General features: G+C 40.1%; 1 protein-coding gene across 1 annotated transcript in view; it reads left to right on the top strand.

The window, feature by feature from the left end:
• SMURF2 (SMAD specific E3 ubiquitin protein ligase 2) overlaps positions 1 to 12008 on the top strand; it is a 64130-nt gene that overhangs the window by 24146 nt on the left and 27976 nt on the right. The window contains exons 2-3 of the mRNA XM_064728228.1: positions 3511 to 3549; positions 5027 to 5135. Coding sequence (XP_064584298.1) covers positions 3511 to 3549; positions 5027 to 5135 — 148 coding nt within the window. The remainder of the gene's footprint in view (positions 1 to 3510; positions 3550 to 5026; positions 5136 to 12008) is intronic.

Genomic DNA, 12008 nt, shown 5'->3' with positions numbered 1-12008 from the left:
AGATCATAAAGCATGATAAAAAAATATTTAATGTATGTATACTATGTGAAATTGGTGTGCTGTTTGTCTTGGCACATATATATTGGAATATTAATGTTCTCTTCTGTAGACTTCCCAGGAAGTCTGTAATAAACAGAAACATAGCTATCCATTGACTCACTGATACTCTGTAATGAATACTTTATCTACACATGTGTGCTACAAGCCATTAATGTCATTTGATGATGCACTTATGCTACAACACACCCCCTGTTCTTTTGCAGTGTATCCAGCCATTGGTTTGCATTCTAGTTCCAGTGCAAGTTTAAATAACGTTTTGTTTCAAAAGAACTGTAACAAAAAGTGCCTTAAAACGAGCACATCCAAATAATAAATAACCTCCCTCAGTGCCCCTGTGCCCCCAGAGGATCCTGTAGTGGTGGGGCTCTGTGGATCTGAGCGTTGGGTCCAGAATCATCAAGATAAAGAAACCTCCCTTTAGTTCTTGCTGGGTTTTGAATCTTTAGCTTAAATTGAGCTTGGGATAGAGGACTCAAGGATAATGAAATCCCGTGAGTTTGGTGGGAGTCATTGCCTGGATAAAGAGGAGACCCTGGCAGTGACCTGGAGCAGATCCTGAGCTGCTGGGAGAGGCTCTGTGTGAATGCCCAGGGAAAAGCTCAGCCACAGCTCCAGTCAACCGTGGAACATAAATCCATAGGAAACCAAACTTCCTCAGCTTCTATTCTCAAGGAACTATTAATCAGCTGGTTATCAGAATATTCAGGACAGGTTTTAATACAGTGTTGAAACTGTTAGAAAAGTGGAGCAGAAACTCTGGTACTTTTTCCCACCAGTGGGAAAAGTTTTGTCCAAAAAAAGTCCTGAGATGGATGAGAGCTGTGTGTGTGTGGAAGAAGATTGTTTGAGTTGAGCTGGTGCTCGTGGGACCTGGGCTTTTTTACCTAGAAATGCCTGGCAGAGAGGGGGCTGTTAGTGGAAGCTTTCTCACATCTCTCCTGTTTTGTTAACCTGATAAAGCCAGAGTGGGTTGATATCTGACTTGCCTTAAATGTGGTTACTAGAGAGGGAAAAGTTGAGCCAAAAATATTAGTTTGTTCACTCATGGCTAATTGTTGAGGAAGCAGTTATTAGTCTGCGTGCTCTGCATGTGCCCAATCTTATAAAAATGAGACTTCAGTTTAATTGCATTGGCAGGCTTGCTTTATTTTTGAAAAGAAGTGTTTGTAATTAGTTAATATTACAATTTCTCTCGCAAGAATAATTGAACCTCTTATGTCTTGGACATGATACAGTTTCAGGAGCACCCTGTGTGGCTGTGCTGTAGATGAATTTTGACTTAAATATTGGATTTTAAGCCTTCAGCTTCACTTGACACTTTCCATTACTTAAAATGGGTAAAACTGTGACAATAATTGTATATTTTTTAGATATTTTAGAAAGTTGCCATCTATTTTACTTGGAGCTTTTCACCGCTAGATGAAAGGTGGCTGGTGAGCAATAACCTGCTGCAGTTCTTGGGCAGGTGATGTCTCTTGTGTTATCACTCATCTGAGGATATTCTTGGTGTAATAAAACCTTAAGGAGCAGCAAAAACAGTTTTTCTATTACTTGTTCTTTTTCAAATGCCTTTAGGTTGTTCTCAGAGTTCTGGATAGAGTAAACTTTAGATTGTTTGGCATGTGAAAGCCTTTGATAACTGTGGATTTTTTATTACATCATCCAAAGAACTTTATTTGATTTGTGGAGCAGTGATGTGACAGTCTCTTTCCTATATGTACTTGAGTGCTCAGAATCAAATACCTGAAACATTTGACTCTCTGTTGGTATTTTGTTACTCTTGACTGTTCAGATTGAAATTATTGGATGAAAATCCCTTACATGGAGCTCTGCTTTAGGACTACCAGTATGTCTTTGAATGGAGAGAAATTATATTTATTACTTTTATCATCCTTTAAAAACCCCTGAAGCTGCCGACGTGGAACCAGGGTAACAATGTTGTTAGCAGCCCCTTGTATCAAACTACTGTGCTGAAATTTTCCTGGGAACTTTGATGTCCCTTTCCTGTGGAATGGCTCAGTGTGAAGGAGTTGTTCCTGCAGCCTCTGATGGGCATCTCCTTGTGTTTTATGGAGAAACCAAAACTCCTCAGACAGTAGCCAGATTTTACAGTGCTGAATTCCAGTGGAAAGCAGCTTCATGAAAATCAGCATCTTTATGAATGTAAAAACTGGGAAGAGATGGATTCTTGTTTAGACTGTGCAGGGTGGTGCTCCTGTGGCCTGGCTGTGGAGATCTCCATGGGAGTGCCTGCTTTTGTTCAGGCAGGAATTGGGGATCAGGAGCCTTGCAGGGTCAGTGGGAGGCTCCTCTGGGGGGGAAAGGATGGCCAGTGGTGTTTGGTCTGAGGTGGTGCCTCTGGGATGTGATTATTGGATGCACTTTTCTGTCTTTGCATTTCCTGGCAGTAATAAACATTGGCGATCTCATAGGAAAAATATCCAAGGGAATCATATAGAGAGGAATCTCTTGCAGCATCAGGTTCCAACCAAATAACTCTTCCCACTCCCCCCTCTTTTTTTTTTTTTTTTTAATACTAGCTGTGGGAATTCATGCTTTTGCTCAATCCCCAAGAATCCTTTGGTGTTATCAGTAAATATTTTAATGTTTCACGGGGGAATCTAATATTTCCTGCTTACTAAACCTGTGATTATAGATAAGCATAGTAGTTGAGCAGTGGTGCAGTTTGTGAAGAGAAGTCTTCTTTGTGTACCTTGGCACCTTTATATGAAATTTGTCCCCCTTGACCTTTTATTTATTTATTTGTTTATTTAAATTTATTCTCATAGGAGATTGTTTTCCCCTGGGTATTTTTAGTTGACAAATGCAAATGTTCCTTCCTTTTAATTTAAACAAACAAACAAAAAAAGCCTGAAACAATTATCAGCTGCTACAAATAAAGGATATCTTTGGAACCATCAAAACTCTGGCTTTAGAAGTTAGTGTGCTCCACCCAAATGCTTTTCAGGTAAAACCTTTTCTTTGTTAAGGATGCAGGATAGCAGCAAAGCCTTGGCTGCCTGATGTTCTACTTTTTATGATCAAGGAAGCTTTTGCTGGGCTGTAGAATTGAGGATAAACCCCTGCTTGTGTCCCAGCATCAATTATGGTGAACCAGCCAGGAGTGCTCCAGGTCCCTCTCTGGTGAACTCACAGCTGGCAAAATCCTGAGAGGGGGAAAAAAAGCCACAAAAACCTGAAACCATTGCCTGAGGAAAGCAGGACCATCTCACTTCCAGTGTTACCTGCCTCCAGGTGCATGGCTAAAATTTGACACTTCTAGCTCAGCTTTCAAGAATTAATTCACATGACAATATAAATAGTGAAGCAGCACAATTCATTTATGTTTTATTTTAAGCAAGATTTTCTGAAGTGTTGGTCAGGTAAAATAACATTTTTTAAAAGTTGGCAATCAGTAACTTAATTTTTGTATTTCTGTTCTTCTTGCAGTACTGTGTGCAAAAAACTTGGTGAAAAAGGACTTTTTCCGTAAGTACATTTGTACATTTATTTATGGATGGAATAAGTATTATACAAGTTCTATTTTGCATATGATCATTATATTAAGATATTTGCAGTAAGGAGCTAAAGTCTTTGATGTTTGATTTCAGGGCTTCTGCTTTTGTCTTAGGTGACACAGCACAGAATCATAATAATAATTAAAACACTGACACACTCTGTCTGTTTTTATGGGAGTGGGAAACAAATTGACCCACTCAGGCAAATTACATGTTTTTCAAATTTAGTGCCATATATTTATTAAGTCATTTTTCACCCAAGAACCTTTTGTCAAGCAAACAGATGAGCTCCTTAATTATTAATAACCACCTCATAACACCGACGTACTCTGAAATTATATTTTAATTAATTTTAATAATGTTTTGAAAGAAGTGCTAAGAAGTAGATGAAGAAGGCAGAAAGGAATGCTGTTGCCTGTGTCCTGCATGCACAGATCACCTGCCTGCCACCTCCCACCTGGGAGCAGGAGGAGTTTGGTAGAGCAGACCTGAGCTTTGGAAAGAAATAGAAGAGGCAGTAAATTGAGATACTTCTAAAACATTGCTGATATTTGAATTTCTGTATTGATGACAAGTTTTGGGTGTATAACAGTGTGAAAAACCCCCTGAGGATGTGCAGTGTGCGATGCTGCAGCACTGATGTCCCAAGGTCCCCACGAGCTTTCTGTGACACTTGTCCTGAGCCCTCGGAGCAGCTCTGGCTGAGGCACCTGGGACAAAATGGCACATGACAAAATCAGATCTGGTGAACGTTTCCCCACCTTGGTTCCTCCAGCTGGCTCCCAGCCCTGATGAGGGGAGAAGAGCAGGACCTGGGGAGTCAGGGCTGGGAGCATCCCTGGGGTCACTTCAGCAGGAGGTGCTGATCTGATCATCGTGGGCTGCTCTGCTCCTGCAGCTGGAGCTCAGCACCATCTTCACACTGAGTTTTGGTGTTCAGGGTTCCTTAGGGACTGAGCTGGCAGCAAACGGAGCACAAAGCCAGCAGTACACCAAGTGTACACCAAATTTAGTACACTTAAAAGCAAAAATAACCTGTTAGGGACAATTCTCTGTTACTCCAATATCAGCCAAAATTGTGATTTGATCTTAAACATATAAAGAATATAATAACTCTGTTTTCTCAGTATACAAAGCCTTTGGCTTCTTTGTATACTGATAATTTACTCAAATTTAAATTAGGAAGATTAAGGTGTTTGGATTGTTTTTCCCCCCAATGTGTTTGACTTACACAACTTTTTCTTAGTCCATATCAGTGAAATAAATTACTAATTTACCCATTTGCTGTGCTTAATACATCATGTTATTCCCATTCATAAAGTAGGGGTCTTATTTATTAATAAAAGCAAATTAGTCTTCAAATGAAAGATTAAATAACTGAACAATGATAAAGGACTTCAAAGCATCCTGATCCACTTGGTAGCTTTTCTTTCTTTTCCTCCTCACAGGACTTCCTGATCCCTTTGCTAAGGTTGTGGTGGATGGATCTGGCCAATGCCATTCTACAGATACTGTGAAGAATACACTTGATCCCAAATGGAATCAGCATTATGACCTGTAGGTGGTAACAGTGATAACCAAAGGTTTGAAGTGAAATCCTCTAAATTACACAGACAATGTCAGATATTCATTATCCTGTCCTATGTACAGCTTGGGAAGTATCCCAGAGTTTATTAGTTTGAGTGAAAAGTCCACCTAGCAAAATTCCACTTTCTCATTTACCTCAAAATTTAAACGCTGCACTTGTTTTTCTGGTGCTGATGTCTGCAGCATGCTTACATGGACTACAGTGTTGTTTATTGTGTATTTTTGTGTTAAAATGAAGCAAGTAATTGACAGTATTTCCCTCAAACTGCACTTCTCTTGATGCAGTTTTTGTTGGCTGTGGTGCTACAGTATCTTTTTCTCTGTGTGCCTTTTGTTCAATTTTCTCTCCTTTCTGTCATTTTCTGTCCCAAATGTTGTTCTCACTCTGAATTATTGTTATCATCACTTGAGCCCTTTTTGGTGCTTCTGAGCAATAGAATCAGTATGGCACATATATGTCATGGTTTTCCTCTTTTTCTAAAGTATAGAATATTTCTGTACAATATAAGTTATTAAAGCTTTGATTTTTATGTAGGTCTCTGTGCATGCTTTATTTTCCTTGTCTTTTATTCTTTATCTTTTTCCTTGGGATGAAAGATGGGGAAGAGAAATGAACTGTTTTGCATCATTGTATTCACCTGTTCTGATCTCTGACTTTCCCCCCATGGCTCCATTCTCTGTCCTGTATTATTAGAAACTGTTTGAGCATATTTATGTTAAATTTGGCCATCACCAAACCTGCAGCAAATTGGTGTTGGTACACAGGCAATTTCTTGTCCCTCTTTTTCCCAGTGAAGAGAAGCAGCTTGGTGGGTCTCACAGCAGAATATGAAAGGCCTGGTTTAAAGTCATGTCTTGATCTCCTCCTTATTTTAATATCCAAGAATAAATGTGTGAAGTCCTTGTTCATAATGTGTAGTGCAGGATACAGAACATTTTCTTCTCTGCCTAACAAAGCATCATGGCAGTTTAGTGAAATAATAATATTATGGTTTTATTATCCAAACCCAGTTCAAGCTTAGATTCTGCATGTGAGATTGTAATTCATATTCATTAGAGAAATGGATGCAGAAGAAGTTTTAAGTTCATGTGTAGCAAATGGCTCTCTTTTCAATTGAAAGAATTCTAAGTTAACTTGGTTTTTAATTGGTACTAAACCTATCAAAAAATTGATTTATACAGAATGGAGGTTTCAGACCTTTCCATGTCCTCTCCAAGGATCAGAGCGGAGCTAAGGAGAAATCCCTGAAACCAAGCACAGACTTTGATTGTTTTTTAGTTAGGTGTGTCTGTTAATGAGCATTAATGCTCAGCTTTCCAGGGATGGAGGGTGGGAAGTGCTGAGTGAAAATCCTGCTGTGATGGACGGGAGGAGGGTGGGCATGGTTTGGCACTCTGGGAATTTGAATTCTGTGTGTCAGGATTCTGTGTGGAGGTCGCTGTTCCCCACGGCTGCCCCAGTTCTGGCCAGTCTGAAGGGCTGTGGGACACTGGAGGTGTCTGGAGTGGCTGTCAGGGAAGCTCAGGGCTCCCTGTGTTGGAGATTTTTTCAGAAATGGCTTAGAAGGCAGCTGTGAGGAGCAAATTCTCACAGTAGAAGTTCTCAGGTTGTTTTTAATTACAAGTAAAAGTGACAAACATGAAGGCCTTGAGAACCTTGCATACCAGAGTTCTCAGGCAGCTTTCTCATAACAAGTAGATATTCTATCTTTGGCTGTTTTGGGAAAGTAAAAGTAAGTTTTGAGAACACAAATCTTGGTATTGGAAACAAAAGGAGGGGTTGGTGTGTTATCTCTGACCTATTGTGAGCTCGGGTTTGCAATATGCATGAACTTAATTAACACAGTTATAAAAAGTGACTGATTGAGTGAATAAACGGAGTCGATGCTGAACCAACACAAAGGTGGGTCTTCTCCCTCCACTTCAATATCCCTGGGCTGATGATTTGATTCCCTTCTGGAGAAAAGAAGCAGAGGACGTGGGAAATGAGGGAGGATGTTGATATGCAACAAGAGTAATGGAAAAAAACTGTAAAATCTTCAGAAAAAAATTCCTTTCTGATTGTAGCTATTAAGGAAGGATGATGAGAAAGTATTTTTAGGTTGTTTTATAGAACCAGCCATGGTTGTATCTGGATGCTGCACTGTCTTTCCAAGGCTGTGATTGTAATTCACAACATATTACAGAAAGCAGAGAGAAAAGGGGGGGTTCTGGCAAAATGTTTTGCTTGAGCAAATTTGAAGTATCTCTTGCTGGATTGTCCAATGGAATTTAGACCTGTGTGAAGTATTTTTTGTGGGTGGTGGTTTGTTTTTCTCTTCTTCAGAAAACTTCCCTTAAAAATTCTTATTTTGTTGAATTAGTGTATTATTTTCAATATAAAATCTTGTCCTCTAGGAAAAACGACTTTGTTTGATCCTGGCTGTTGAATTCCCTGATGACAGAAGTGTATCCAGTATTTCTAATCCAAAGTAAAACTCAGTGTGGTGTCAGGCCTTGTTATTAGAAAATAATCCTTTCCCTCTCCAAATTTTCTTCATAATAATTTAACCCCTTTTATAGTGTCACCTGTTATTCCTTACTCTAGGGAAATGTATTTCCATTTATAAACAGTCACATTATCTTCACTTCCTATTTAAAGCAGCAGTAAAAGATTAAATCTCTTTGGTGCAACAACTCACTGCCTGGCTGTTATTGCCAGGTAATTTTTTACTGTATAAAATACTCAGTGTCAGGTCTCAGCTTTTCATCTGCACCAGATATTAAATAATTTTTTCACATACCATGTGGTGGCAAATGCAAATGGCACAGTCAGATGGAGCTGTTGTAATATATTCATGCAGTAATGTCTGAATTAAGTTGTTAATTCCAAGAGAATTTTGTGGCTTGCTAACCTGATTCAGCATAAGTGGATATTCTGTTGTATAAGAATTTTTTAGAAGGACTTTTGCAGTGCTCTAAAGAGCAAAAAGGGGTTGGCTTCTGCCTTATGTGGTTCTTAATTCAGCTCTTAGTGTGAAAAGGAAGTGGTTGAATTAGCTGCTTGGATTCTTCAGCCTGGATGGGTGTGTGTGTAGAGGGGGAATCTGGGACACTTTCCAGAAAGAAATTGCCAAATAGTTGCTGTCTGGATGTAGTTTAATGTCAGTAAAATACCATGCTTGCCCTGGATGTATTCCCCTTCCTTATTTTCAGTCTTGTTTGTGTTTCCCCCATTGTTCAGGCCTTTCCTCAGAGCTTGTGAATAACCAGCCTTGACACATTTACAGCCTGCTTGCATTCAGAACTAAACTACCTAAACCAGCAGTTCAGGAACTGAAATCTCCTTTTCCTCTTCCTACCCCTCTCTTCCCTCCTGTGGTAGCCAGCCCTGTCCCCCATTGTCCTGCCCAGCCTCTCCAGCAGCCCCTGCCCCTGAGGCACAGCAGGTCCATCCCCTTTCCCTCTGAAAGGTGTTGGTACCACCAGCTCCACCAAAACCTGCTTCAGTCTGTGCCCCTCAAGGTTCCTCTTCATGGAGCCTCACCCAGCTCCCAAAAATAACTCCTCCTCTTCCCAAAATCTCCTCACTGCAGCTTCTGCTGCTCTCTGGTACCTTCACATCCTCAGGCTGCTGCACTGCCCTGGCAGAATCACTTTTGTCCCCCAGTCGTCCTTTATTTTGTCTGGTTAATGCTGAGGATCCTGGATTTTACTCAGGGGGAGAAGGCAGCAGCTCTGTCTGGTGCTGCTTTAGACAATCCCATCCTGGATGAGCTCCTAAAGAGCCATCAAACAGCTCTGGGCACCTGTTTTTCCTTCTCCTCGTGGGGTTGAGGCTCTTTGATTAAAGCTGATGCCCTTCACAGCAGCCAGTGAGTGCCACATGTCCCTGCCCCATCTCTTCTCCATCTCTTGTCCATCTCTTGTCCATCTCTTGTCCATCTCTTGTCCATCTCTTGTCCATCTCTTGTCCATCTCTTGTCCATCTCTTGTCCATCTCTTGTCCATCTCTTGTCCATCTCTTGTCCATCTCTTGTCCATCTCTTGTCCATCTCATCTCTTGTCCATCTCATCTCATCTCCATCTCATCTCTTCTCCATCCCTCTCTTCTCCATCTCTCTCTTGTCCATCTCTCTCTTGTCCATCTCTCTCTTGTCCATCTCTCTCTTGTCCATCTCTCTCTTGTCCATCTCTCTCTTGTCCATCTCTCTCTTCTCCATCTCATCTCTTCTCCATCTCATCTCTTGTCCATCTCTTGTCCATCTCATCTCTTGTCCATCTCATCTCTTGTCCATCTCATCTCTTGTCCATCTCTTGTCCATCTCTTGTCCATCTCTTGTCCATCTCTTCTCCATCTCTTCTCCATCTCTTCTCTTCCCCATCCCTGCCCCATCCCTGCCCCATCCCTGCCCCATCCCTGCCCCATCCCTGCCCTGGCAGCTCCTGGGGGCCATCCCAGAGGTTCAGACACCCTTCAGTTGCTGCACAGAAGGGAAATGCCAGGAAGGAAATGAATGAAGATGGGAGAAAAATATTGGGGTGCTGTTTTTCATTCTGGCTCTTCACACCTTCTTCTCCCCAGTGTGAAAGCAGTTGGTAGCTCAAAGCAGAATACTGAGATTATATTAGAAAAAAAGTCAGAAATGGGAAAATGGAGAAAAAAAATGTAAGTAATTCATCCAGGTCGTAAAAAGAGTCTGTGTGACAGCATGGATTAGAAATAGGGAATTCCTGGCTCCCAAACCTGAGCTCATACCTCGTGATGCTGCATTTTTCTCTCTTTCTGGAGGGAGTATGTCTGGCTTGTGATCAGGAAGAGGTGTGTTTTTTCAGGAATATGTTTTTCCACTTTCTTCATTTCACATTTCTCAGTGAGGTGAACTCTTCAGGGAAAGTGTATGTAATGCCATGGGGATGAAAAGTCACTCAATTCCAGACCTTCCTCAGTGCTAGACAAAATAACGATTGTCCCCGTGTTCTAATTTTTTATTTAAATAATTTAGAGGTTTCCACTAAGGCATGAATTTGATTTTTTTTCTTGGAAATGGAAGTGCTAAGAGTAGGGAAATTAAAATTTCTGAACATGCAGTTCTTAACCAAAGTCTTAATTGTAAATGTTCAGATAATATGAAAGTCAAGAAAATGGCTATGCAATTGAGTTTCTATGTTTCCACTTCATTAATACTAATCTCATTATCTCTATTGAAGTCCTGAAGTTGTGGAATAGATATTGCTGACAGGATAGAGGAAAAAAAGAAATATAAGCTCCAAGAACTTTAATTACAAGGAGGAAGGGAGAGTTATCCTACAAAATGGGGGGGTTCTGGTTTTTTGTTTCTGGTTTGGTTTGTTGCACTTTAGTTTTTGGAACATACTTTTTAAATAAAAAAATAAAATTCCTAGCTCAGGCTTTTATGTTGGAACCTTATTGCCAGATGATGTAAAACAAATGTAACTTATCCACCAAATGAATTGGAAATGTCAGCTCATCCTAATGTCACTCTCTAAATACAGCCATGGGTTTTTTTATGTCTGAAATGATGCAGAGATATAGATGAAACATTTTGCTCTAAAGCCAACTAGATATTACTTAGTATTTATTTTCTTCCTTTATCAAAAATTAGACATTTTTATTTGGAAAAATGCAGCTTGTCTTGCTTATTTCCTTTTAAAGTGTGAACCAACCCAGGTTTTTGGGTGCAAAAATCAAGAGTAGATTATGGCAGAATGTGGAGTTCCCACCTGCTTGGTGTGGATGGTGAGTGTTGATCCCAACCCTGAGAACCTCACCCTGAAACATTACAGGAATTCTTGGAAACTGTCTTGTGTATTCAGCTGTTCTACATATTATTCAAACTGTTCTGTTATGAAATTGTGTTTAACCATATACCTTTGACTTTTTTAAAGCAACAAGGAAAACTGGAAAATTCAAGACAGGTCATGATAAGTCTTTATTTTTAAGTGCGCCTAAATTGTTCTCATAAGAATTTATTTTAAGTACATAAAGCATTGTAGACTGCAGCTGTGCACGTGATTACCCATCTTCATCTCGTTTCTTTATGCAAAATTGGCATTGTCAAGGTTGTAAGGCCAAAAATCTGACCTATATTACACAATCAGTTTACTATTCAAAAAACTTGGGGGCTTTTTAATGTGAAGTTTGGGTTTGTTTTTGTTTTTGTGTAAATGTGCAGTGGTTACTTTTAACCATGAGGTTTTTCTGTCTTCTGCTTCTTGGGTCAGTTGCTGAGTGCACATGGGAAAAAGAAGTTATACAAGTTCTGCTTTTTGAAAAAGGAAAAATGGGAGAAGTGTTAACCTGATCACAGCTGTAATTTTAAGCCATGCCAGTTAGTTCAATTATTTGGTTTGCCAACCTTGACAGTATCATTTCTATCTTTATGAAAATATTAAGATGTTTAAAAGCCAGTAAAGCCACAGTCAATGGGGAGATGTATTTAGACATTGGTTGATCAGTTTTCATTCAAAAACAAATAAAAAAGAAGCACTTGGAACTAAACTAAGGCCAGAATTTGTGGTCTGGGAAGAGAGAACTACAAGCAATTCTTGGGATCTAAGCCATAGTTACAAATTCATTTCCCTCAACTTGAAACAGCCGTAATAATTCAGTATTGGCAATCACTGATTTATCTTGAGTGTTTTGAAACTGTCCTCTGAACGTTTTGAAAACAAAAACAAGCTCACAAAGCAATTCCCTCTGAAGAGCAAAGCTTCAGACAAATAAAGCAGAAGTAAAGCAGCCTGCAGTGTGCAGGTTTCCCAAGGCAGTGCACACAGATCCAGGGTTTTGTCTGTGGGAATGCTGTGAGGAGAGTCCTGGGCAGGAGGGGAAGGTGGCAC

Source organism: Zonotrichia leucophrys, chromosome 18, assembly GCF_028769735.1.
Source record: "Zonotrichia leucophrys gambelii isolate GWCS_2022_RI chromosome 18, RI_Zleu_2.0, whole genome shotgun sequence".
Classification (NCBI taxonomy): Eukaryota; Metazoa; Chordata; class Aves; order Passeriformes; family Passerellidae; genus Zonotrichia; species Zonotrichia leucophrys.
Note: the sequence above shows the minus strand (reverse complement) of the source record. Positions and strands in the feature narration are given on the sequence as shown.